The sequence below is a fragment of the Prinia subflava genome, chromosome 7 (genome assembly GCF_021018805.1).
Source record: "Prinia subflava isolate CZ2003 ecotype Zambia chromosome 7, Cam_Psub_1.2, whole genome shotgun sequence".
NCBI classification, from domain to species: Eukaryota; Metazoa; Chordata; class Aves; order Passeriformes; family Cisticolidae; genus Prinia; species Prinia subflava.
This window is the reverse complement of record NC_086253.1, coordinates 10,598,932-10,626,893: the sequence shown is the minus strand read 5'-3', so window position 1 is coordinate 10,626,893 and position 27,962 is coordinate 10,598,932. Positions and strand designations below refer to the sequence as shown.

General features: G+C 40.5%; 1 protein-coding gene across 3 annotated transcripts in view; it reads right to left on the bottom strand.

Annotated features, from left to right (window-relative positions):
• Positions 1-863: 863 nt before the first annotated feature.
• AFAP1 (actin filament associated protein 1) overlaps positions 864-27,962 on the bottom strand; it is a 114,034-nt gene continuing 86,935 nt past the window's right edge. For 2 of the 3 annotated variants that reach the window (XM_063401570.1, XM_063401571.1), the window contains exons 9-18: positions 24,729-24,878; positions 21,286-21,497; positions 18,961-19,106; positions 15,324-15,441; positions 13,606-13,863; positions 11,669-11,783; positions 10,296-10,460; positions 9,545-9,735; positions 8,657-8,818; positions 864-4,282 (exon numbers count right to left, since the gene is read on the bottom strand). In XM_063401570.1, the coding sequence (XP_063257640.1) occupies positions 4,256-4,282; positions 8,657-8,818; positions 9,545-9,735; positions 10,296-10,460; positions 11,669-11,783; positions 13,606-13,863; positions 15,324-15,441; positions 18,961-19,106; positions 21,286-21,497; positions 24,729-24,878 (1,544 nt within the window). In that variant the 3' untranslated portion in view covers positions 864-4,255. The remainder of the gene's footprint in view (positions 4,283-8,656; positions 8,819-9,544; positions 9,736-10,295; positions 10,461-11,668; positions 11,784-13,605; positions 13,864-15,323; positions 15,442-18,960; positions 19,107-21,285; positions 21,498-24,728; positions 24,879-27,962) is intronic. The other variant, XM_063401572.1, reaches the window with a different exon arrangement.

The window sequence follows — 27,962 nt, the reverse complement described above, 5'->3', positions numbered from 1 at the left end:
TGCAGGTGGTTTTCTTTTTTTTGCCATTTGCTTCTGCAAGTTTTGTGAATCAGACAGAGCCTAGAGATGCTTGCTGTATTTTAGACAGGATTATGGCAGGTTTATTTTTTTTTTAATTTTTCCTGTTGTGTTTTTAGGTTAATTTTTATTTATTTTTTGTCTTTAATTATTGTTATTATGCAGTACATGGACCTACCTATTATAACTCCATTATGATTCTGGAGGCTGTAACTACAGAAAAGAAACCAAATAACTACTTTAGAATATTGCTTCCCTCAGTTTGGGAAAATTGAATGTATAGTCTACTTAAGCTTTCTACTTTATAAATTTGGTAATAATTGTGGTGTAACAGGAGCAAGAGCAAAATCTAAGAAAAGCAGCAAGAAGTAATTACAGCTTAACTCTTCTCAACCTCATCTGTCAGTCATCTATAAGAAATTGCTACATTCATCTTTAAGTAGCCTGATAATCAGCTCAGTTTAATTTTAATCCACTTTCAATTCTTAGAGGTAATTTTTAATGTTTTACATGTTGCATAATTTATTAGCGGAGTTGATGTCTAAGCAAACTGGAGCAGATGCAACAGGCAAGTGGGAGGTGCTGCTGAGAGCTCTAAATACAGCAAATTCCACAATCCCATTGCCAAGAGAGTCCTCAGGCTGCGTTCAAGCTGCAGGAGGCATCACTCAGTTAAGGGATACAGCTGATACCTGGAAATACTCATGGCAATGTCCAAGCATTTTTCAGCTGACTGGAGAATGGTTCTCAGCAGAGGCTGGCTATGGTGGGAGACCTGCTGAGGGCCATCCTGGCACCTCAGGGTGCTCCTTGAGGAGACAAACACCAAGAAACAACAGTGCAAATCCTTTTTTTCACAGGTAACTTTATTAATAATGTGTCGGATCTGTCGCACCTACCAGGTGCCAGTCTTTTCTCACACTTTGCAAGACTTTTGGAAGAATAAACTAGAAAGGCAGAAAGTTAGTTGAAGCTACTAAGACACACATTTGAAGGTGAGTCTGTTTTGGACTTTTTTTTTTAACAGAAGTGTCCATGAATGTGTGTCAAAAAAACTTAAATACACTGAGAAATACAGTAGAAAGGCTATATTTACAGTCAATTGATAATGGGCACTGCCAACATATCCAATAACAAAAATAAAACAAAACCTTTTTTTTTCATGTTTCTATCATGCTTTTTTTCACTGAGATTTTTTTTTTAAATATGATTTTGTTTTTTAAAAAATACAATAAGGAAATAATTACATTCTTAATATGAGAACATTATCATACAACATACACCCTGGGCCAATTAATTTGAAAGTGTCTAACAAAACTTGATACTAAATTAATATTCTCCATTTGAAAAATCAAATTGCCACAATCATCTCTTTAAAAAAACGCCCCTGATCCCCCAAAGTTATGAGCTGGGTTTTTATTAAAAAAAAATCACCCATTAAAAAACAAACAAACAAAAATAACAATTTAAAAAAAGCACCTGGTACAGTAACAGGCATTTGGTGAGGAAGCATAAGTGTAACATTTTCATAGAAGACATAGAAATGGTTCAAAATACAGGTTTTCCTTTAGAACAGAAGTCATGCTGCTCTGTGGCTGAGTTTGCCTGGTGATCCTGAAATCTAAAAACGGTGAAAATACAAACTCTGTCGCTCTTTATAAAAAATTGTGCAGCAATAGTGCTATCAAGGCAACAGAGTAAATTTCACAGCACTGAGAGCGGTCTACAGAGAGGTTATTTCCCAAGCTTTTTGGTTTTCCTCCTTTTAAAACCTTGGCTGTTCTGTACAGTAAACTGAAGTGGAGGTGGCTTTGTGGAGTCTTTGCTGGAGGAAGAGTGAAAGTTGTTTAGTGTGGGTGGCAGCCCCTGTGCAGCAGGCACTATAGGGGCCCAGGGTGCTATAGGTGCTGGGGGAGCCCTGCACCTACAGCAGAGCTGAAGGAAGGCTGCACCCCATAATTTCTGTTTGCCTGGGCAGAGATTTACACACATCTACCTCAAGCACAGATTAAAACCAGTCCTTGCCAAGGATTTTTTTTCTTTTTTTTTTTTTTTTTTTTTTTTTTTTTCCCATGTTTTAAGGGGGTGGAAAGAGACAATGCCAATATTGGGTGAACAAGACAAGTGACCTGGCTTTTGACCAGTCTGCATTGCTTGATGTGGGACCACTTCTTAATGGCAACTGTTACATCATTGCTAACATTGACTAGAAGCCTAATTCGCATTATAAATATGTACAGATATAAATTAAATACTTATTGAAATATACAAATAAATAACTTAATTTGAAATAAAAAGCCTAAATGACCTTACTTTCGCTTCAAATTTGTGTCTGCTATTATTTATGGGAATTTGGCAGTTTTTAGTCCGTAGTCATACAGTACAGAATGTGCCCTCAAGTTAGAGAGTTAATAAGTGACCTAAACTACTATTAAAAAATTGTGTTTTCAGTGAAAACCACACTGACACTTGCTTTCCTACTGTATCTGCCTTCCTGTAGCACTTTGTACCACGTACAGGCACAAGAAGCAAAGAGCCTTTTCTCATGCTGGGCCCCATTTCCACAGTGCTCAGGCCAGGGGATCCCTGGAATGCCGTAGGGAGCAGGACACAGCCCTGGCTCCTGGCAGCTGTCAGGGCTTTTTGACAGCTCTGTGCCTTCACATCCCACAGGCTCCTGCAGGAGCTCCTCTGGCATCCAGCTCAGCTGAGAGTCCTAGCGGATCCTGCAGGAGCTGCACACAGCCAAAGGTAAGAGAGAATCTGCAGGCTTGGCCAGAAAGGGATGTGATCCTTGATAACAACTTGCCAGCTTCTGTGATTTTAATTGCAGTCTTAACTAATTACCAAGACTCCAGCCCTTACATCTGTGATTAAAATACTATTCGTATTTTGAGGTAATTTTTTAATTTTCTACTCCTCACAGTTGAGGAGGAAAAAAAATCTTGAGAGTATGATTGAAAGCTCTCCAAAGGCTTAAAAAATACCCAAAAAGAATATCTTAAAAGAAGCCATCTTATTCTACATTCTCCCCCCAACCCCCTTCTGATTTTTAAAACCAATCTTGAGATTTTGAAGGGCTTCAGTGGCAATTTACTGCATGTAATTTCTCAGGAATGTCATGGATGGAGACAAAGAAAAACAGATTTTTATAATTTTACAGACTGAAATGCAAGATGCTCTTTCCTAGTAAACAGAAATGGACTCCTGTTTGAGAAAATCCCCAATTATTTGTTCAACTGTTTATAAAAGTCAAAAATTATCACCTCTTCAGTCCATCTTACTCAAAAATAATAGCTGAGGTCTGAAAAGACAAAGGAAACTAAGTACAGCAGTGTTCTATACCTCAAATTTAACAATACTATTGTATAAAAAACAAAACAAGACTGACTGCATAAGTTATTCTGACTTGCCATTATCTGTCGAGGACTAATTTCAATTGTTTTCTTTTTCTTCTTCAAAACGTATAGAAAAGAAGCAGTATCTAAAAATACCTGTTTGCCTTTTAAAAAAATCAGGAGCAAGTCATAGTTCAAGAACGTGACCTTTGAAAATGACTGGTGCTTCAGAAGAGCAATAATGAGAACGTACAAAAATGCATCTGTCTCGAAGTGTGGCAGCTTTTAATCTCGCAATGACAAAAGCATCTGTCTAAAAGTATCCAAAAAACGCTTCAGCAGTGAGTCGTTGTCATGCCACGGAGGGCGGTGGCCCTGCAGAGCTCCTGGGCACTGCTGCTTCTCTGAGCACTTTTCAGTTTTGTTTTGTTGTGTGAGCAGCTGCCAGCCAAGCCTCTGCTGAGGAGTCAGAGCTGCTCTGTGGCAGAATTCAGAAGGCAGCTTTAACCTGTAAGAGTCCAGATTTCACAGCAGTCTTCAGCAGTGTTCCGGCCCTCTGATGCACTGTAATTAACACTACTGGGTCTTTACTGGATCAGCAAAGTAAACTTTCAACTGTGACTTTATGCTCCTTTTTAATTCCTGCGGTTGGGGTTTTTTGGTTTTCACTTTCTTTACCAGTTAAGGAGTTACAGCTAACAAAACGGGGCACACGTAGTTACACAGCAATACAGTAGAGGGAATACAGGCAAATGAGCTCCGAGCTACCATTAACTTAACAGAGTTATAAAACTTCTCATGTTTGATCACTTGATGGCACCTTTCAGGTGAGTCCTTTGCAGCCTATGTCTTGGTCTGTAGTAGGTAAGGCCTTTATGAAGAGTGAGTGGCTTTGCTGTTTATGTTCCATTTTTCATCTCCCATTCCTGGAAAAGGGGGAATAAAAAGATACAGAATTTGTTAAAAGAAATCAGGATATTTCACTGATGTCATCATATCTGCTAAGCCATAACTGGGGTCAGTAACAGGTTTTTTTTGTTAACTTGGCTGGATTCATCCCACAAATTAGTTAGGGAACGTTAACAAGTCTGTTCTGATAGTCTGTGCACAGCATCCACCCTTCCACAACCATATACAGCAACCTATTTTCTAATGCAGTGCAAATAAGCCATATTTGTATTCTGCAGAGGGGATTTCTGGAGCAATTCACACCCCACAGCTGGTGTAAAGCACTCAGCTCTCCTTGAGGAAGGGAGAGGCTGATTTAAGCACACAGGGCTCTCTAAATGACTTGTGTGAGACAGCAGGAAGCCCTCAATGCCTCTGAGAGCTGACACCAAGTGATTGCTTTACTGCTCTTCAGTTTTTTGTTATAAGACTCATGGCAAACATAATTCTATGGCTAAAAAGAGCAACTTAGCAGAGAGAGTAGCAGGCAGGGTTAAGAAAAACAAGTCAGTTTGCATTGCATTTGTTTCTCTTATAGATAATCCAAATTGAGCTATTGTCTGGCAAGTTAAATAATTGCTTTGACTTTCCGTGCCTCAGTTTCCCCACCTGTTAGCTGAGGACAAGGACACCATCCACAGCAAACATGTAATCTATAATGCTTTTGGTCAAATGTAGCAAGGTATTGCCATTTCTACTGCCACAGAAGTGAAAATCATGAGATTGCTCCAGCTGAACACTCAGCTCAGTAAAACCTGCAGCTGTCGAATGACACCTACAGCATTTCTAACAGTACACAGGAGCAGGAGGGCTGAAGCAGGATGTGACATCCACACTGTACCCTGGCTCCCAGCCCTACAGCCATCAGGAACTACTGAAAATGCACAGAGGGAGGCCTCTGGCTCCAGCAATCCCCTTGGAGCAACCTCCCAGCTGCTCCTCGCCAGGCACTGGGGGCTGCAGATTCCTCTCCGACCCATCCACTCTGCAGAGACACTCTGCAGGCAGCCTGCTGCCTTGGCTTCCAACCCGAATTCCTGAATTTAACACTCATTCCACAGAGTTTAAGAGCTCTGACTGAAATCCATTACTTATGCACGTAAATAGCTGTTTCTGCTGCTGAAAGCAGTAACAGCATTAGTTTGGCTGAACAGCTGTGTGACCATGACACCTCTTCAGCTGTTGTAAAATAACAGTAAAGGTCACAGTTGATGGCTGCTTAAGCAATGTAAGAAAAAAAAAACAACCCTTGGGTTTAAAGGTAGACAATAATTTACTTTGTTTCTAAACTTGTGTTTGTTTTCTTTTTATTTAAATGGTGCTTTTACTAAAATTCAGTGTATTTTAAATATTCAGTTTACTCTTCAAATGATGGTAATTACAAAGTTAAAACACAGTACCAGTAAAAAACAGATTACTTTAAAAACTCTATTAAATGTATACTCTCTACGGACATGCTACCAAAACTATAAAGGAAGTCCTTGGCTAAGCAACTGGGAGGAGAATTTTTTGAAGTGTTAAATCAGCCTTGAAAGCAGAAGCTTCTTTTGCAGGTGCAAAAGGAACTTTTCTTTCTTTCCACTGCTCCTGCAGGTTCACACCAAGGGAAGAATGTCTAAATCAACACTGACAGCCTGACTGGGAGCTGGGAAACTGGGACAGCTCCTTTTCTTCTCCAGTCCTTGAACACAAGCAAGACGTAAGATGCTGACATTGACCAGCCCACGAGTTTCAAAACCAAATCAGAAATACTAATTTCAGTTTCCTTGCAGCACATAACAATTTGGTTTTAGAAACTAATTTGATATTTAAATGAATATGTGAAATGTTTAAATAATTGGTGTACAGCAAGGATATTTGAATCCTTTTAGTTCTCTAGGACTACTGACGCAGAATATTGTTTTCCATATTTTAATTTGAGTCTCCATTTCTAGCTAAGTACAGATTAGACAAAACTGCAATTAAAATGCCTTCTGGCTTCTTAAAGATATGCATAGTTACTTTCTAAAAAAAATTTAAAGATACTTGCAAAAAGAAAAGTTAAAAAAATTCAAATGCATGTATGCACATACGTGTGTATGCACAGTGTATGTCCTGAACAGCCAATCCCCAAATTGCTGTTCTTTCTTACATTTAACACTGGATCTGTCTTACTGCTTCTCTCTATTTCCTGCTATTTCAGTGCATCTGAGAGGAGAAAGCTTTTGGTGGCACAGCCTCCAGCCCTGCTGTCCCGGGTGCCTGACATGCCCTGACAGCAGCAGCAGCAGCAGCAGCAGCACAGGCTGGCTGCCAGCACAGGGCTGGCAGGTGCCAGGCTCAGCGTTCTCCAAGCAAGGAGAAGGGCAAGAAGGGAGACATTCAAACACACACCAGAGGGAAAAGCACGTTCTGCCGTTGTGAATGTTTGTACACTTCCCTGACAGCATGGGGAGGTGTGCCAGCTGCTGGAGGTGCAAGCCAAGCACAGACGTGGGGTCTGTCCACTCCCACAGCTGCCCTGACATCCACGCACACAGAGCCAAGGGCTGCTCTGGGATACTCACGTGTCACGCCCTGTCCTGAGCCACATCTACAAGGCCTGGGCTCACTCACAGCTGCAAAAGGCCAAAAGAACTGAGAGCCAAACTCCACCCCTGCACAAGTACAGCAGCCCCGAGCGTGGGGCATGCTGCAGATGTGCACCTGATGGCAGCTGTGGCTGAGAACACATTGGGTTGCACTGTCTAATTCAGCAAAATTTCACTCTTAATATTTAGCGCATGAGGTTTTAGGGAGAAAGCTGTTAAAGCTGAATTGGATACTTTGGGTTGTTTTTCCCACCATGGGAAAAATATGCTTAGCTGCTCCATATCCTTTTTGATTAGTCTAATCCTATAGCCAAGATTCCTCTGCCAAAAAGCTTGACCAACTTACTGTGCCATCCAAAGCACACTGACACCAAACAACACAGCAGGGCTTTTCCTGTATGGTATATGGTGACCATAAAAATGTGCTACAGCTTGAAGGTATCCTTTACACCAAAAATGTTTAGTTTTTTATAATGCCCTGGTTTCTCCAGCTGTAATGATTATATGGCTGGAGTTAATGTGCCTGTCCAGCACAAATCCATGTGCCCATCTCAAGGACTGTGCTCTGCTGGAGCACATTCCCTGAGTATTGCTGAGCTAACATCCACATCTAAGACAAAGTGTGCACTTAGAGATGATATCGTTATGGGGCAAATTAGGGTATAATTGGAATATGCAGATAAGCTTTGGAGCAGATACATCCTTTTTCAGGTTTGAAACACAAGCTGCAAACTTCAAAGTTGATTAAAACTGAAACCTGAGTGTAATTATGCTGAGTGTAATTATTCTTAGTTGGATTTAAATGAATCAGGCAAACTGGAAGGAAAAAGCAGTTGATGTCCAAGGAAACGGGCTAGAAGAAGGGTGAGAAAGCTCTCACAAATGGTATAGCAGGAGAAATAATTCTGTTATGATAATTTAATAATAAATTAAGTTTTTGAGATGCTGATTTTTCAGTATCTACTACATTTAGGTTCCAGGCTTATGCTCACACACTGGAAATGTATATAATCAATAAATACATGTAACAAAAGTTACTTCTGTACTTCCCAGTACAGAAGACATCAATGGAAAAAGGAAATAGCCTTCATGAACAAGTGTTTATGATTATTGCTGTTTATAATTACAACTAGCAGTGAACTAATAAATGAACAAAACTTGGGCCCAATGCTATTACTGTCACCCTTGGTTATGTGTTGCCCACATGCTCATGTTGCCAGCAAATTTAGCCTGGAAGAACGGTTATGCAAATTTAAACTTAACCACAAAAATTAGAAAACAATACAAGAGGACAGCAAATTTCAGCCTGGTACTTGCATGACAAAATTAAAGTAATTCAGCTTATACTTTAAATGTACATTGAGTAGATATTTGCACAACATATTGTCATTAATTATAATGTACATCTACTCTGTTCCTGCAGTGGCTAGAAAAGATCAGACCCAATCTTGTGCCATTTCTAATCACTTACTGTAACAGTGCTCTTTTAACCACTTCTCTGCTACACAGAGTAGTGGACACACGGACTGTCTACACCACAGACCACTTAGTTTGCCAATTAAATCTATAAAGCAACAGAGAAAAACATGGAATCAGAGTAGAGTCAAATCCAACTCCCAAGCTACTCTACTTACCAGTTCTTCTACAAAAGGTTCCCCAGACCAGCAGTATTTGTGTAGTAATGTGAATAATTCAGATACTTGCTTCTTAAGGCTAAATAAGATTTTGTGAGAAAGTATGAAAAAGCACAGAAAAAGACAATGCAGACCTCAGTTCTCTCACCTTTGCTTTTCGAAGGACATGGCCTCGACAGGGGGAATTGTTTGCTGAGGGAGGTCTCTTCAGAGCTGCTGCGCTGTTCACGGGGAGGGAGCACTCAGTGTCACTGGTGTCACAGCTGGAGATCGGGGAGTTTTCCAAAGTCCGGTGCTTGAAAATTGGAGACTAGTAACAAGGGAGAAGCCTGCATTGAGTTTCCTCTAAGTAGCCACACGTGCAGTATTTTCTACTTTAGATTCAGAACTGTAGAACTCTTTTTTAAAGAAACTATATTGATAATAAAGATGAATAAATGAAAAACAGAACAAAAGAAACAAAACAATGTGCACCTGTGTTCTGTGATGAAAATTGAAGTTTCTTTTCTGTTAAACAACTATGGGCCTGATTAAACAACTATGAATAATCCAGAGGAATTGATGTACCCCTCTCTGATCTTTCTGCAATGGCTGCTTCAGACACAGATCTATAGCACAAGCTGGGACTGCCAAGCTCCACCCCGAAGGTGTGAGATGCAGCCCTTGCAAAGTGTGACACAACTGATAGGGGACCAGCACAAGCAGGTCTCCATCACTGCACAATGACTTGGTGCATTTAAATCTCCCTGGGCTGGAGCAATGTCTCAGTTCCTGCACTTCTACAATCACTGAGGACAAGGTGTTGGCATTTTCCACATTATCCTAACACATTCTTCCCGTGATTCCCATGTCTACCTGCTCCCTGGTGCTGTAGGAAAAGTAAATAACACAGAAAGGCATTTAATTCTGCTCTTATTTCTAAGGCTCAATAAACCATTATAAAACTCTCCATTCCTACTCATTTTTGCTGGAGCTGGGAAGGCTGAGCTCTCCCACCCATGGTACTGGGATTTGCATGCTCAGTGGCTTTGCATACCTGTGGACTTGATGTTCCTGATTTGGGCTCGATAGCCAAGCCCAGAGTGATGCCACCAGCCAAGGCTTTCTTGAGGCTCTCCTTCACCTCAGTCAGTTCTAGCTCCAGGTTTACACGCTCAGCCTCCTTCTGCTTACACTCCTCTTCCAGCTTCTTTAACTTGTCTTCAAGGATCACCTGGGTCTTCCTGCCTGTCATTCACAGCAATTTTATTATTTCAATAATAACCTTGAATTGACACTTAGAGAAATTATTTTCTTTCTAAAAAGTAAGGTCATTACATATCAGTGACACGAAAAAGAAAAAACTTAGGTACTTTACATATAACATTTCATGTAAAAAGTTTAGTAGCATAAATCAAATGTTTCCATCAAGTGACATTCCTAGATATCCAATCTGGTTTCAAATCAGGTTGGGGTTCTTTTTTAATTTTTCTGTGTCATGAAAATTTAATTAGCTAGTGACAAAAAAATTATTCCCATTTTCTGCTTATCTGAAGTTCTCACCAGCGTAATTCCTTAGGTATGTGTATACATACACATGCATATATAAAATATGTGTATACACTCACACATATGTGTTTTTATCTGATACATTTTGTATCTATATAGAAAGCAAATATAGACATTGCAGAGTATTGCTCAGCTCCAAAACCAAACCTTGCTTAGGGTGGCATGTCTTCAGCACAGAACACAAAGCTGTTTGGATAATTAACTCTCAGGTTAATTCAGCACAAAAAAGCACCTCCTACCAGCATTGACTTCAATGGCAGCACGCAGATCTTTTCTTTCTTTCCGGAGCTGGGCCAGCCTGTTCCGGAGGGCCTCTTTCTTCTTCAGCAGCTCCTCCTCTTTGCTTTGTAATCTCTTTGCATCTGCCTCCACACGATTCTTGCCATACTTGTACTGCTCTGCATCTGCATGTATCAGATTGTAGTTAATTAAGGTTTAAATTGACAGTACAACTCTGGACTATTCCCTGAGACTAAATGTGATATGAAGCATGTCAGGGCTCCCCAGGGCAGGGGTGTTGCAACTAGATGATCTTCAAGCCTCCCTTCCAATCCAAACCATTCTACAATTCTATGGTTTGATAAAAAGGTTTGGCATTCCTCTTCCACTGGCTCTTTCTCAAGGTCCATGATTTCTGCCAAGTTCTGCAGCACAGCTACAACAGTGATATGGGAGAGAGTTTGTTCTTTATATGGAAAATGAGAAATACCAGTCACCTTATAGCACACTGGTTTTGAAAAATGCCCTTGCCTTTCTCTGTAGTTCAGAAGATGGAAAGGAGGCTCCTCTCTAGCTGTGAACCCTTTGTTCCTAATTGGAAGGGTCAGAGGAAAAACCACCTGCCTGGCCTTTTGCCTGGCTTTCATTCCTACTTCAAGTGCACATCTTTTCTCACCTTACATAAGAGAATACAAAGATGTTCACACTTCTCTGATTCTTGACTGCTTTCTTTTTCTTTTCTAATTTCCCATACATGATTTCATTTCACGGCTCACATATATTTGTGGTCTTATTCATACCACAGCCCCCTCTATACCCCTGCTCTAGTAGCAGACTCAAAGGAGACAGGTCAGCTAAGAGATCACTTTGTCTATCACATTTCTGAAGGCACACTCTATGATATGAAATCACTCCTGACAAAGAGCTGTTAAGCCAGGTTTAGTCAGTTATAAGCTACTTTTGTCCTAAAGTCTAACACAAATTTCTCTTGTTGCCATCAAATCCAGTTTCCTAAATAAGCCTTCATTAGTGAGTCCGCTTTTAAACAACACAGTGTTCTTATGTCTATACCAGCTCCTCATCCTCCTTTTCCAACAGGGAGATAGAATTCCTCTCTCCTCCAAATGAGGACTCATTATCCTTCTGTGGACTATGTAGCCATGGGTCCACATTTCACATTTATCATTCTCCCATATGACAGACACCCTTTTCTCCTGTGGTGTGGCTGGAGTTATGTCACCAATGTATCTCCCATTCAAAGCCTTGGCATCTCCTCCTCGGCCTCTCAGCCACATAAAAACCACACTGGTTCTTCCCCTTGTCTGCTGAGACAAGAGCCCTTTTGGGCACCCTCCTGCACTCCCCCGAGGCAGCAGGGAGGACAGACACTTACTGGATGCGGTGCGCTTCACACAGGAAACCGTTTCGGATTTCTTCGGCTGGCTATTTAAAGTCCTTGCTTTTCCGGTGATCCCATTAGCAGTCACAGGGGGCTTCTTGCCTTTAAACTGTTTGAAAACAAAAGTACAAACAGGCTCCAGCTAGTCCCGTGCCACTGGCATTACTTTCACCCTTTCATCAAGGGCAGAGCATGACAGAGAGCTGCTTGCCTCATCAGAGAGCCTTAATAGAGCTCATTGATTGAGCCGGAGAGGCGCTTCCTCCAGAGGCGCCTCTGGGAGCTGCCTGCTCAGCGGGAGCCCTGCCAGCAGTCACAGGACAACCAGGGCATCAACTCCCTGTTTCTGGTGGCATCATGGCTTTTAGATCCCTGGCATACACAGTATTAAGAAAGCCATTGCAAGGCAGAAAAAAATGTACCTTTGAAAAAATTTTTACAGTAAAGACTGTTGAAACACAAGTTTTTCAGAGTTAATTTCACACAGTAAAACCTACCAGGGTTTACCACAAAAAAATTCAACACTGTTTCTTATTTACTATATGACCTTGCCATTCTTATGGTGTACTTTTTTTTTTTTAAACAATATGATTATTACATGTTTTTAAGTGCTAGGTGTTAACATATTGTTTTCCCCTTACATAACTTCTACCTACTACTTGAAAGCTTTTCTTACTTAAAAAACCCTCTCATAATAGCCAGACAGGCTGACAGGATTACCAGGAACAGACCACCTCATGTTCAAGGGGTTTCCATTTATAGGGCTCACAGCAATGAACTGAGCCCTGAGAAGATAATCCTGTCCTGACTACTCATAGTGTTTCCATGGAGGATGCTCCAGCCAAGCACAGGACATACGTGTGCCATGCTCTGCTCTCCTGCTTCCAAAAGCTTGTGAGGCCTGAATTGGGAGTGCACCAATTATTGCTGTTGCAGTAATTTATTGTTCATGTCCACCTCCAATTCTGCACTGAATTCTAATATTCCACTATATGAGGTTTTTGTATTGGTTAACACACAGTATGACAGGTACTTTATACAAGGGAAACCTTTATCTTAACTGTTTCATGTCAGATCAGATTGAAAACCACCCATCACTGTGATATATTCACACTGTGACATTTTGGTTTGAGCCAATGCCCACCTTTCAGAGACCAGCTAAGGGCTCTGAGAAGGTTCCTGGCATGGCCTGCTCTGCTCCCCTGCTGGGCTGTGCCCATCTGCTACAACGCTGAGCTCACAGGACTTCATCTGATCTGTGGGTTCATGTTTGAGGTACAAAAGCCTGTAGCCACCCTCAGAAAGCAGCAAAGACAGAGGCTTATTTTTTTATGGGGAAGAAAAAAATATAATAATATATTAAGTAATATTAAATTTAAAAAAAAGATAATTAAATTAAAGATAAGTAATATAAATACTATAAAGTATAGTAATATAAAGATGGTATATACGAATATATAGAACATAATTTACTAAATATATAACATCAAGGTATTATATATAAGCACATTCACAAAAAATATAACCACAGAATACACTATATATAGATTAGTACAATCCTAAAGAGTGAAATTTACTGTCACTGTCACGCCATATGTCACCTTATCTTTTTTTTGTTTTTTTCAAAGACATCTCTGCCTGAGGAGGCAGAAGGTGGCTAGACATGCATTCAGATTAAGTGTGGAAGGTCACCTTTGTTTTTTTCTTATTATTCACAATCTGAAAATCATCAAGAACATGTGGGCAAAGTACCACCACTTCCACATTGGAATTTATAACTTCGCAAACCTTCATTTGCAGTGGGCTCATGACTAAACTTAAGCACTTCAGTGCTAACACTAAGGGACTCTAATAATCCCTTCAGATAACAACCAGATAAACAGAACAGCCAACAAATAAAAAGTTTTGTTAAGTATTAAACAGTACAGTACCTGCGAGCCAGATCCCCTCCCCACAGCAGAGGTATTAGTGACAGACTGAGCAGAAGACAGACTGGATGAGACAGGGTATTTGTAATGGTTAGAGGAGAGTTTGTCAGTGGATAACCTAGTGGGCTTCCTGTCAGCTGGCGGATAGCGCGCAAAGATTTTTGGAGACGGCAAGTTATCGTACAGGCCTGCGTTATCATAAAGCATTTCTTCTCCCATGTTCCTGCTACGAGAAGAAGGAAAGCCATCTTCTGGTTCCCACTGCAACACACACACCCCAGCAGTTAGTGAGCAATGCACCATGCAGAGCCTCCCAAGTGAAATTAAAACATTAGCGATGCTTCGGACGCCAGCAAGGCCTCAGTGAGGCAGGTAGCGAGCACACACTTACACTATTTACAAATGGGGGGAGGACACTGTGTGGAAAGCAAGCATTGCATTCCATGGCTCACATCATATTCCATAGGATAAGCAAACCTATCACCCTCGCTGTTTCATGGACTGCAGCCTCAACTGATAGCTCAAGCACCAAGGGGGCACAGGCAGACTGTGGTGACAGGGGGCTACTCGCAGTTTACACAGATGAATCCACGGGATTACATTTGGTACATGAGTTTTTAAAGTAATACAGCCTAGCAGTTACCAGAAACCAAGTTTTGTCCAGTTTGTTTTTTAAATTTCTTCAGGCTACATGTCTTTCCCATTAATATCAGCTGCTGGTATGCTAGCACATTTTATTTGATGGAGATTTATTATTCTGAGCTACAAGAACTAAAATAGCTCTTTTTTTATTTAAATTTTTAGAAAAATGGAAAGTTCAACAATAGTACTCCAGTGATTCATCTGATCAACCTTAAAAGAAACCAACCTGACTGCTAAATATCCTTCCTTAGCCTGTTCTGGCTATGGCAGTATACTACTCAAACAAAAGCATGAGCACATCCAAGAACTGCGCAGAGTGCTCTCCACACAAGTGATCGTACACTGTTCCCAAGAGGGGAATTCTAACATCTATTGGACATTACTGACATATTGGAGGACTGAATGTCCAGCCCAATTCACACTTTGAAACTCTTAATTTCTCTTGAGTTTGCCCACCGTGGGGGTTTTTTTACAACAGCCCAAATTAAGAGCTGACATGGGCTGTAGCTCCCCTGTAAATCTTCCTGAGGACCCCATCTTGCCACTGGTTAGCATCCACTAGATGTTAAATCCTATTACCCATCTGCTTACAATCAGCTCTCCAACTCAAGAAGATGGAAGTGACCGCTGTGATTCTCCTTTGGGATGAGCAGCACCTGCAGTCCTCAGGAATGCAGCAGCAGGGACTGAGAAGTGTTTGGGGTTTGGTGTTTTTTCAACAGACATCAGAAAGTGCCTGGTGTAACTGAGTCCTTAATTTTGCTCTTTCCAAAGCAAAAAAATACCTCTCTAAAAAAAGTGATCTAAAAAGTACCTCCTCGAGTGAGTATTATATTCAAGGACTTGGCAACAAATCATCAACAGGCAACTGCTTCCCAAATGCACATTGGCTCACATGCAGGTTAATGTAAACAATATGTCCCGCGCCCTTCCATTCTATGGGTGTGAGAGGAGCTTGCAACCCCAATCAAAAAAATATGAGTCCATCTGGAAACTGCCCAGTTTTAGATAATACAGTTTTCAGCTGTCCACGCATTCAGCACATGCAATCCCTCTGCAGTGTGCAGTGCAGCTCTCACCGATCCGTTGATGCAGGGCACGTCGTCGTAGTGCAGCGCCATCCCGCTGGGACAGGCGTAGCCGTTGGCAGCGCTCCCCCGGTACGGGCTCGTCGATACAACCCGCCTGTTCATGAAACTGGACAATGCAAAGCAAAAACAGTAAAAACCAGCGCTTAAACCTAAGCCTAAGTGATGATTCAGTGGTATATTCCTCATGCCTGATTATGTAGCCTGGAAGCACAGAGCTTCTCACTTTCTGCAGGGCAGAATTTCTTTCTTTGCTGCTCACACATTGCTGCTACAGCCAATAACACAACACGTGTTCCTGTTCTCCATTCCTACAGTGGGGATACAACTCTGTGAAGGGCAGGAGGGCAACAGCTGTAATTGCTCAGTGCCATATTTACATAGGAACCTGCTGATCTCTATTCTACACCCGCCTGACAGGGTCCCAGAAATGTTCCCTTGTTGTCTGCACTGGGGAGAAGCAGGTGTTTCTCTGTGTGTGCATGCTCAGGGGGATGCAAACTTAGGAAATGAGAGAACCAAGAATAAAATACAGCAATAATTTGAAAAAAACCCCACATAATTTCAATGAAATCCAAGTTAACATGTCTATCAAAATTTCTTCAATAATTACTTCCTCAAAACCTGAGAATTCTTTGCTATATCAGGACTTTTGGCTGGCTGTGGCACTATGCTTCCCAAATCTCTCTGGGTAACTGTACATGCAAACACTCTATATGCTCATTCTCACACTGTTACACAAGGTGGACCTGAGTCCTCTGGAAACTTCAAAAGGAATATATATATATTATATTTTAATTTCTTCCCCCTTATCCTGTCCCAATGAACACTGTTGCTTCTTTTACTGGAATTCTGCAGAACACATGCAAGATATCAAGAACTGCATCAGGTTTGTAAAGATCTAACAATGCAGAAAACAGCAGAGTCACACCTGACAGCAATAATGACCCCAAGGGTGTTTTCCTTTGTAGCAATGGCTGGAATTGAAAAAGGTATAGAGTGAGATCCAAAATAATTCCATTCCTACAGTTCCAGGTGTATGTGAATGGGAAAACAATGTTTTCCATCCCAAACAATGGAACTATTCAGAGTCTGTGCTGACATTCATAAAATATGATAAAGCACTGCTAAAGCAGAGAGGGTCTTCTGTAGCACTGGCAGGAGCTCAGGAATGCTGTGGTTTCAACAGTTGCTTTCTTTTGGCTTTGGAATAACATGGAGTCCATTGAGTTTCTCATTCAGAGGGACAACTGGGGCTCACCTGAGCCACAGGAAACCTGGGCTTAGAGCAGGGATGAACCTGCCCAGCTTGGTGTGAAGCTTTCAGAGCAGTGTGGGGATGGAAAAACCATTAGACAGAGGCTTTTCTTACTTCAAACAAACTAACAGCAAAAAGCCCAAGGAAAACTCCATGATAAAAATGTTTCTAACTTTATCGTAACTCATACCTTGTTAGACATTATTAGAGGGCTGCATTTGTTTACTCTTCTTAAAGAAGAGCATTACCCAAGTATTTCTGTTTGGTCTGAAGGACTGAGTTTGGAGTTACTCTCTATTTTTCTCTAGTTAGGAGGCTCCAATTACAGCAATATACAATAACCATGTCTGATAATTGGGATATTCATTAGCAGCATCTGATGCACCTGCTGTAACTATTTCCACCACCAAAGGAAGGCAAAATTTATCTCAATAATTGCAAACAATTCATAATCATTATTTCAATATTCGTCATTAATCATGTTTTCAGGTGCATCCATGCAAGTTAATTGTATTCAGAAACTGCTAGAAGGAAAATGGAGCGACTTGCCTTGAAGCAGTTTCCCTGCAGCTTTTCCTCCATACCTAATGATTTAGATGAAGAAAATTGATGGGACTATTAATGAGGAGCTGATAGTTTTGCAAAGCATCAGTCTTAGTAAGTGGATAACCAATAATCTAAAGTGACTGAGTGATAAACTAAGCTTTAATGATAACTGCATTTAAATTGGAATACTGATACTCATTCTATAAAGGGCAAATGTAGGAGTTCATTAACATTTAAGTATCATTGCAATTTTTCCTCATTTTCTAGCAGTGGCTGAAAATCAGCAGACATCTACTCTATTGCTTATCAGCAAGCCCTCACAAGCCCTTAAAAACACCCAATGAATTTTAATTAATTCTTAATGGGGAAATTCTGCTATTTTGCAAGTTGTTTGACACTCCTTTCTAACATGTGGTCTAGTTGCATATATTTTTTCGCTTGGCTCCAATTAATACCACATTTGTGCAGAAAAGGAAAGCCACACAGGATTCACGGGGAAAAGGTTACCATTCTATTTCTCTTAAATGTGGTTATTGCTAGATGCTGACTGAAGCAAAAATACATATCAACACAGGATAAACTTTTTGAGCCCTACTGATTTCTTAAAATATATTAATGTAAGTCTACATGCTACGTGCACTTTAATTCTATCAAAATTATTTGGTTTTCAGAAAATTTGGCTTCTGCTAACACTGAGTCACTTTGATTTCTGTCAGAAGTCATTCATACTGGACTCTGATTGAAACTGGGTGTTTTCCCTTGTTAACTCCTCTTGGCAGCTTGCTAATGGCAATAGGATCTTCTTTTGGAAAACTCCAAAACTTTTTTTCCTTTGTTTCCCCCCTTCATTTTCTATCTGTTTAAAATCAGGATGGGCAGATGGGGTGTGATTCTCTAATGTATTAAGTCACACAAATTCCAAATTATTCTAGGGAGTGTCATCTTGCAGCAGGATGAGGGATGATGCCTTTGCCAGCTGTCTTCTCAGACCACCCACCTTCTGACCACGGGGAGCAACTGCAGCAGGGCATCCCCCTGTCCCCACTGCTTCCTCACTCCTGTTTCTAAAAACCTCATCCACCCAAGGAAAATGATGGTCTTTTCCCACCAAAGACTGCTTTAATGCCTCAAATGATTTGAGCATGTAAATCGCTGTGTATGCTAAGTATGCATTACTCCTTTTAGCACAGGATCAGTGATGGGGAATTCGTTGCACTGATTTGCAATTTAAACAGTTTCCATGCTGCACCAGCTAGACACTTTCACAGTTTCCACCTCTTATATTAAACCCCAGAAATCAGATGAACTGGGGTGAGTTTGATGAAGTTTTTAATTAATCAGAAAGAACTTGATAAGGAAACACTGATTATGTGACTATCCAAGATTTAAATTTGCTATGCACTGTGAGTGTACAGCATATATTGATCAATAACATGCTCTGTATTTCCCCATATGTACGGCAAATACAGCCAATAAATGTGAATTATGTAGCTGCATATTCAGAATATTTGTTCTCTTCCAGAGACAGCGCTGAGACTTTAGGCAAAACAGACGATTAAAATATAGCATTTTGTAAGGGATCTTACTGAAGAAAAATCAGAAAAGATTCGAGTAAAGTTGCATAGGGCCTTGCATCTTTTACAGAACTTAGCAGGATTCCAACACAATAATCATAAACACAGCTAACATGCTGCAACACTGAAACACTTGAGGAGCTCAGCATCTGGCAAAGGGGGAGGAGGATTTTGATAAGCTGTGTTGGCAGTGGGGTTAATACACGGATATAAATTCCCAGAGCACTGGGAACAGCCGGGCAGCTCTCACCAGAAGGTCTGCTTTGCAGCCTGGATGACGCTGGCCGACATTTCCACGTCGATGTAGTCGTAGTGCAGAGCTCCAGGGTCTGTTGAGGACCCTGTTTCTGCCAGCAAAATTCCTATCCATCTGCCCATGTCTTCGGAGGAGGAGGCCTGCAGGAGAGGGCAAGAATGAAGGTCAGGTCTTTGCCCTGCCACTGGGCCGAGCATTATTGCAAATTGTGTGTTCTTCTTGGTGGACAAATTGCTACCACATTGTATGAGAGGCTCTGGTTTCATTCTGTACTCTTAAAAACCCCGGGATTTCATAATAAATCTGCTTTGCTAGAAGGAGGGCACTTTAAGTAAGCTATGTGCTCATCAGTTATGATGTAATACAAGGTGGGAAATCCACTAAAAAGGAGAAAAAATAATCATTTAAGGCCACTGGATTTAGATTCAAGTAATGCTTATTTTAGACTTCAGAATATTGAAAGCTTTAACATAATTATTTTCCCATGTTAGGCTGAGGGATTTTTAGATAGCATGACTCCAGAGAAGAAAGTGCTGCTGTTAAACAGAAGCAAGAGGAAAGAGGGAACAAAATAGTGAAGAGATTTTAACATTATTTTTTGAAAAATTTTACGTTTGTCTAGATGATGACATTCATCTTCCTGATAACACAAGTAGAAGCATTAATACTATTAAAATAATTGAGGTTTTTCATATTTTGCTTCAAGTCACCAATTCAAAAGTTAAATAGTAGCAAAACAAATATTGGATAGAAGGAGCGGGGGAAAGGCAACAACATGTCATTAACAAATTTAGTGGTTTCTAAATGTCTTATTTTTATGTATTTCATTGCTTTTCACCAATCCTTGAACTGTTTTCTAGATTTTCAAGTTCTCTGAACTGCTCTGTGATAACAGGCCTGGTTGCAAGGACAGGAGACACAACCTGTAGTCGAAAACCCAGAGCAGTCAAGGTGCCTGTCCTGCCACTGAAAGCAAAAGGTTGTCTCCTGCTCATTAGAGTTGGCTTTAGGTGTCTTCTCAGCTCAGGTTTAGAAGGTGATGAATAAAGCCCCTATAGAAAGCCTGACCCAGCTAACACAGACAAAGGTGTGTGCACGTGAGGAGAGTCAAGAGACACAACAGGCTGCTGGCACACTGCATTTTCTTAAACGCACAACTGTATTAATACAAACACAGAGTGAGAAAAAAGAGTTCCTATAAATAGCAAACAAATGAAACTTAGGAGTTTTAAAGCTCCCATCAACAGCGATCCATTGTTTAATTATTGCTAAGTTATTTACCCAAAGTAATTATATCCCTGATACAAAAGTGTGCCTAGAGAAGGAGAAGGGATATTTTAATACCAGGTAAAGGGGAGGTGAGTGCAGAGTAAAGTATTTTACTGAGAAGATTTTTGAACTACATTTAATCTCAGTTCTTTCTTTGTCTATAACACTATTTCTTTTCTCCTTCCAATATTTATTATTCAGCTCTGCCATAATATTATTCCAAAAATTTCTTTTTTTTTTTAATGGACAGACACAGGTTGTATGGAAGTGCTTCTCTGTCTTGGGTTGAAAAATGTAACCAAAAACTGTGTATTCTATTTTCATCTGTTGAAACCGTTTGGGAGATATTGTTCTTTATTTCTTGTAACTCTAGGGGGGGAAGAGGGTGGATGCCTTCTGATAATAGACCATCTGGGGCAGGGTTTCTTACCTCTTTCATTAACTTTGTCTCCCCCTCTGGGGGATATCTTCTGTTAATGGGCCATTAAGGCTCACCAGTGACACGACACATTCCATCATCCCATTGTGATGACTGGGGAGGAGCCAACCATTCCCCACCCAGATAAAATGGGGACACAGGGACCCCAGATCAGTTGGTTTTCCACTGAATTCTCAGAGGAAGACCAGACCCATCTCACCAGCACTGGACCCTTTTTACTACAGGATCATCTATATTCCATAGAACAACATCTGTTATTCCAGGAAGGCTTATTTGGACTGCTTCCAACACCCTGACAATGGGGTGTCAGGTCGTATCTCTGACTCTGTCAGGGTTTTCTAGGACTTTTGTTTGTTTGCTTGTTTGGTTTTTTTAATACTTCTGCATTTGTATTTTTTTAAAATATTCCTAGTAAACAACTGTTATTCCTATTCCCACATTTTTGCCTGAAAGCTCCTAAATGCAAATTTGTAGTAATTTGGAGGGAGGGGGTTTTTACATTCTCCATTCCAAGGGAAACTCCAGCTTTCCCTGACAGAGACCTGTCTTTCCAAACCAAGACATCCTCTAATTCAGCTCGTGGGAGTTCCTAGAAGTCCCAGCCCTTGTACCTCAAGCACAGCGACCTCCTGCCCGTTGCGGAGCAGGCGGAAGGTCAGGGGGTGCTTCGAGTCCAGCCCCAGGATGACTTCGCAGCCACGGAGCGGGATGGAAACAATGTGTGTCTTCAGATCTGTCCTGTCCTTGTGGAAAATGAGTTTGTTGTCTTTCACCCTGCACCAGCGCTCGCGCCAGCGGTTATTAGAGAGCACGTTGAGATATCCTGCAATAAAATGAAATATGAGATATTTTACTCCTCACTGTTAAAAAAGAAACTTACTTCTCAATGTAATGTTAGCCTTTAAAAACTTGTTCCTTTTCTAATAGAAAATCCAGATGGATTTTAGGAAGACAAGTAAATGACCCTGCCCCACTTATTTTAACGAAAACTTTCACTGTGCCAATAACCTAGAAAAAGCATATAAATATGAGATCCAGCTCATGTGCAAATGGCTGTTCCATGTCAGTCCCTGCAGCAGCTGGATGTGTAGGAGCACACAAGTCCCCAGGACTTCAGTAAGAGTGGAAGAGGGACACTGATAAAAAAAGTTACATATACAGCTGATGTGCTCACTCTGCCTCTCCGTAGGAAATCACTTTGATAACTGTGGCTGACCAAAGTTTTCTGGGAAAACTACAGCTCATATTACATAATTACGTATTGAGTTACGTTGTGTAACATCCAAAAGCAGTGTTTAAAAGACCTGCTAAATATTGATGCTCTATGTTCTAATTACATTTAGAAAGAAGAAGGCACATCTGGTTTGCAGCACTTGCAAACCAGAACTTAAAAGACTGTCACTTATGCAAATAGAAATAAAATTCATATTGGTTTAAAATTCAGGAAATAATTATGATACAGTACCCTTACATATTAAAAAGTCATTGAAATATTTCTTTAAAAACCACCCACCTTTCTTACCGTGCTCTATATTAATACAGTGTCTAGGCATATAATATCATTAAATAGGCAGTTTTGTCATTTTCCTTCTCTGTGCCATAGCAACAATCATTCCAGACTCAAACATTACAATCAAACCAATGCCCATTTTTCCTGCCTTAGTATAGTTTCTAGTATAGAAAATAGAAAAAGAAACCCAAACCAACAAACAAAAAACCTTTTACTTTTGCTTCCACATTACAAATCAATTCAGTATGAATTCAGCATGCTGCTGATTCCAAACAGCCTATGAGGAGGGAAATAAATGGTATTGCAAGAGCCAGAAGTGAGGTTAAAAAGTTGTCTTCTATCTCAGACATGATTTTCATTTAATCCTGTTGGAGAGCCCTCTCTTTGGTTTTCATTAAAACTATGACTTATTATTCATTTTTCTGGGTTTTCCTTCCAAGATTACGGTTCCAGTGTCAAAGTGTGATCCAACAGGATATAGCAGATCAGAACTGTGCACATCTTGGAAGGTGCTATAAAAAATGAGGATGTGCTTAATCCTCTGGTTTTGGCTCCTTGTGATAATCACACTCTTCAGCTCCCCTCCCTCCTCCTGTAACAAAACCCTGTATCTCTGTGCACTGCATTACAATCCCTAGAAATCACAAAAACCTTCCTGTGCAAGCCAGATACAGCTTGTTTTGGAGTGAGAGTCCTTTTTTTTAGGCAGCTTTTCCCCTCTGCTCCCAGTGCACCTCTCAGAAAAGCTCTTGTAAAACTTCCTGCTTCAGAGTTGAACTACACAGGATCCCACTTTTCCCCACACATATCTCTGCCCAAACCTTCACAAGCTGACATGACCAAAATGCCTTGGATGTGTCTCCTTTGGGATGTTAGCATTTCAGCTTAGTGCAGGCAGTCCAGGAGCAGTGATGTTGTAGGCAAGAGCTTTGCCATGGCTCCAAGTGCAGGTGGGTTTCAGTTTCCACACTAGCTGGGTGACACCTGCAGCCCTGCTGGGATATTCCCTTTGTTCATGGGTAGAGCCTTCTAAAGTGTAAAAACCTTCAGCTGTGGAGCAGCCTCCCAGAGGGCACTGAACTGAGCCACACTGCTGGTGGTGAAAAACTCCTTCTAGCAAAGACTTCCTGCAATGACCAAAGCCCAGACATTTATACATTTTCCTTTAAAATCTGCAAGTGGTGTTGAGTAGAGCTAAATGCAGGCAAACAGTAATGACTGAACCTGTATTTATGTCCATATCCAAACTAATGATAGAAATATGAGGAATTAGATTGTATAGCTCTGGTTAACTTCTCACATAATGCAGAGTAATCAATGGAGTATGAGAGCCCGGAAGTTTGAGCCCTTATGGAGGCCAGATGCTTTGGACAATGCATCTGGCTGGACACAGCTTTTCCCAGCCTTTCTTTTGGTCAATAAATCACATCTGTACTTAGATGATGTATAGACACACATATACATAAACTTACTTAATCAAAGTTTGCTTGTGTGAATGATTCCCAAAGTGTGGCTTGAATGCCACCTGTGATCTATGAAGTTCTCTCTGGTGGTCCATGGACCTGCTTCCATCACCCTGGGCAGGAATCTATCACACTTCATGCTCCAGTGAGTCCTGCCAGCTGCTCCCTAATCACAGACCTCTGGGTTTCCCTAAGTTTTTCTAGTCAATTAAAGGGTAAATTCCAAACTCAGAATCTGGTGCAACTGCTTCAAAGCTTTCCAAGGAAATTTGATTTTTGGAGTGGTTGGGTGAAGGGTGAGTTCAATCTTATTCATGTATGGAAGTGTCACCTAACACTGGAGCACCAAAAGATAAACTGGAGAATGTAAATACATTGCATTGTTTTAAAATAGCAGAGCTGTGAGGACATCAGCTAAGTGCATTGCACCAAGTCTTAAATTGTGAGCAAATCCTAACAGCCATGATACAAAACACAGGTATTTTCTGCATGCCTTTTAAAACACTTTCTTGCGCACCCCAGCTGTCACATGGAATGGTCAAAACTAAGAGTTCAAATAGCTTACTAGAAATTTGTCACTTCATTCTGTCCAATCTGTACCACTTTAGGAACCCATAATTAAACTCAAATCTCTTTGGTTGAGGCCAGTTGACTGCTGTCTGCTATTCCATAAAACCTTAACCACAATCTACTATAAAAGACCTGATCACTTTCCAAGAACCTTCTTCTACTTTGTAGCCTCAATTTATTTTACAGTTCAGCCTGTACTCGTTTTATAACCATTTGTTTGAGAACAGCTCTTGGTTCCTTATGCTTCTTGTTTCCATTTCTCTTCTTCCTCACTTCTGCAAAGAGCAGTGACACCTGAGCCCGTCTTACCATTTTATTTAAAAAGTCAAATTATTTTAGTCTCTGCAAATAATGAACTCTTGATTAGTCCTCTTGCAGTCTGTCTGCATCCTTCCGATGTTAGGGGAAGAATTATTACAGTAAAAAGAATTTTAGAGAAATTCCTAGGCTAGAATGCTATAAAGTTTTAATAGCAATGTGCATTTAAGACTCAAGGAGAAAAATCACTTACCACATGTCGGAACATCTTCTTCAGCTGATGAGGTCTGTTCATCTGTTGATGGCTTTTTCTTTCCTAAACCAATGATCTTTGTTATTTTTTTCCCTGTTACTTTAGTCACGGTGCCCTTGGCTTCCGTTTTCGAACTCTTTTTCCTCTTCACTATTAAGAAAGCAGAAGTGTGTATTTAGTAGTGTGTGTACACCAACCCATAGAGAGAACCTGAATAAAAACAGAAGTTCAGACAAAAATATCCTATGCAAGACACACATTTGTACAAAAGTAGCAGATTTCAATGAGACAAATATTATATGCCTTAATAACCTCTGTGTTATAAAAATCATGGCATTCTGAAGGATAATAAAAACAAAAAATCAATCTTGCAACTTTATTTAATCTAATCAAGCTTCAAGTCTCTTTCCACAGCAGTCATCACCTAATTTAGGAGTATGACTGAGTACATGTATATACATTTAGCTCATATTCACAGAAATAAAAATCCAGTCAGACATTTCTTCACTGTTTTCTTCAATGTTCCTAAATATTTTTTCTCAAAATACTTCAGTTAGGTACACAAAAAAGACAGAATATGCTTGCTTAGCAAAATTACTTCTTCTGTGTACAATTAGGTTAAGAGATCTTATCACAATGGACATTTTAGAAGGACGGGACTTATGAATTAACTACTAAGAAATTAGTGGGATCAGTATGAATATTCAATAGCTATAAGCTGGCCATTTTTGTGACCATTGGAAAGAAAATGCTCTGTTGAAAAGGTATTTTACTAAGATCCAGTCTATGCTTCCACTAACTTCATTTGATACTAGGAATATTATCACTCTGAGAACTGAAGCATGCTCAGCTGCTGAATGCAATATGGCAAGGGCTATGGATATGGTTTTTAAAAAAGTGTCTACCTGATTAAAATCCTAATAACCTTTTTTAAAGAAGAGTGTCTAAGACTAAACAGATTCAGAAAAAAATGGGCCTTTTATTTATAAAACAGAAAAAACAAAATCAACTTCAGAATCTGCGTTCAGTGGCCTAAACTGGATTCTGGCAACAGAGCAAAAGTCTCTGCTAACTGACAGGGCAGCAAAAATTCCATCAATTCTCCTTGATATGTGATTTTGATGAACAATTCATTTAAAATAGTTACTAATTGAGCTGCTCTATCTTTATCCCCAACATATCAATTCCATTTGCAACAGGGAGCACTTAGTGGTTATGGGCTTGCACAAACTGAGGGAGAACATGGACAAAATGTTCACATGAGAAATGACTGTATGAACAGATGAGCTGGGAAGAAGCATGCGTGGAAAACAGAGAAGCAGTTTGGGACTCACCATGGGATAATTTATCATATTTAGTTTAATTGTCAGCAATCATGGAACATTATTTAGAAATTGTATCTGTAGCCAAGACTGCACAAATCTGCCAGTGCTGAGGGGAAAAGGCAGCTCTGCAAGTGCCAAAAGCTGCCCCCCAGCCAACTCCAATACATCCAGGTCTAATTATCTTTTTCAGAGGAAGGGTGTTCACAACTACACTGTGCTCTCTAAATGTGCCACAGGCTCCCCTGTTGGAGGGAGGAAGGCCACCCACCCGTGGACCCCTGCCTGGGGCACAGCACCTGCCCTCAGACAGGTTTTGTCCCACACAGCAGCCAAAGGCCCACTGTGGTCATTGAGGGGCAGATGAAAAGCATTGAAAAAAGCCAGGGACAGAAAATCTCATTTCTGTGAGACAGAAGCCCAAAGGAAGTGTTCCCACAAGCATGAACAGACAGTGGAATAAGCCCATTCTAGTGTTTGTTTTTCTGTCTTGTCTTCCCTTTACATTGCTGTTTCTTTTTTTTTCCTGCAGAACCGAGAGGCAGCAGAAAGAAGGCCTTCATGACTTAATCTTTTTCAGTCTAAAGAATATACTAATTGCCCAATTGCCAGCGATTTCTTTCACAAAAGCCTTTTATTCTCATTTCCTTCCCCACAGCAAAGTGAGCAGCTGCTTGGGAGCAGAGCAGAGGCTGGTGGCTGGTGCCAGCTGGAGATGATCACTGTCTGAAGCCTCCCTTCCCTTTTAGTCCCTTAAACACTTCCTATCCATTTTAAAAATGCACAGCATAACTTCATCAAGGACACTTCAGTCTTCCTGCACTCATTAATGCCCACTATTTTTCCTGCTATGTATTGAAAGTCAATGTTCAAAAGCCACTGGTATTTTAAATAATCCTCCTTCAGGCATCTAAGCTGGGCTGCTTTTCCAGCTGCATCATCACACCTTCTGCAGGGTACCTGAGCCACCAGGTACTTCTGGACATCGTGGTCAGCACAGGTTTTGGGTCACAAATGATTCTCCGCAGGTTTCAGAGTTTTATGAAAGCTTAACAGAAGATTAAAAAAAAAAAAAAAAAAAAAAAAGGAGAAAAAAGTACCCTGACTTTCAGAAAACCACAAGCCATGACATTGTCCCATGCTGTTCAGAGATCTGTAGAGCCAGGAAATGCTGAAAATGACCCAGGGAGGAGATAAGGGAAATGAATCAAAAGGTGAGACAGTGCTGGCACCAAGGTCCGTATTGACACAGTGCTCACTGCAGCTCATGTTACCCTTCACTTAGCAGCAGAAAAATCCCTTATCTGAGCTACACCAGTGCTGCATGGCAAGTTAAGGAAGCCACAGGATTTCTTCTTGCTTTGTGGAGGAGGGAAGGAGAATGGATGGGGAAGGGAGCATAAGGGTTGACTGTATTAGATATAACTTGGCCAGAACTCCCTCTGGATTTGGGATTTACCTTTGCTAGATTTTAGGCAGTACAGAACATGCATAGCTTCAAAGTAGCATATGCAAAATTATATAAATATGTACTCAAAAAATCACTCATATTGCATGACCAGTTTTTATATAAATAATCATATGTAATATGATAGTTTATACATGAAGGTATCTGTGCACACACATACATAAATATATATATATAAAATATGCATGATTCTTTCCTTCTAGTATTTAATGACACCTTTTTTGCTTAGAAGTGTTACACCACTATTTATATTGCCACTATAGAGTTACTAAAAATCCTGTTACTTGCCTATAGTGGTCGCCCAAGTTCTGAAAACTCTACTTTTGAACACAGAAAAGACCAAATCAAAAATTATATATTCTGTTTCCTTATACTAATTATATTGATTTTACCCACACAATAGCATCAAATGCCTTCTGTAACTGCCAAAATTTAAGGAATCCT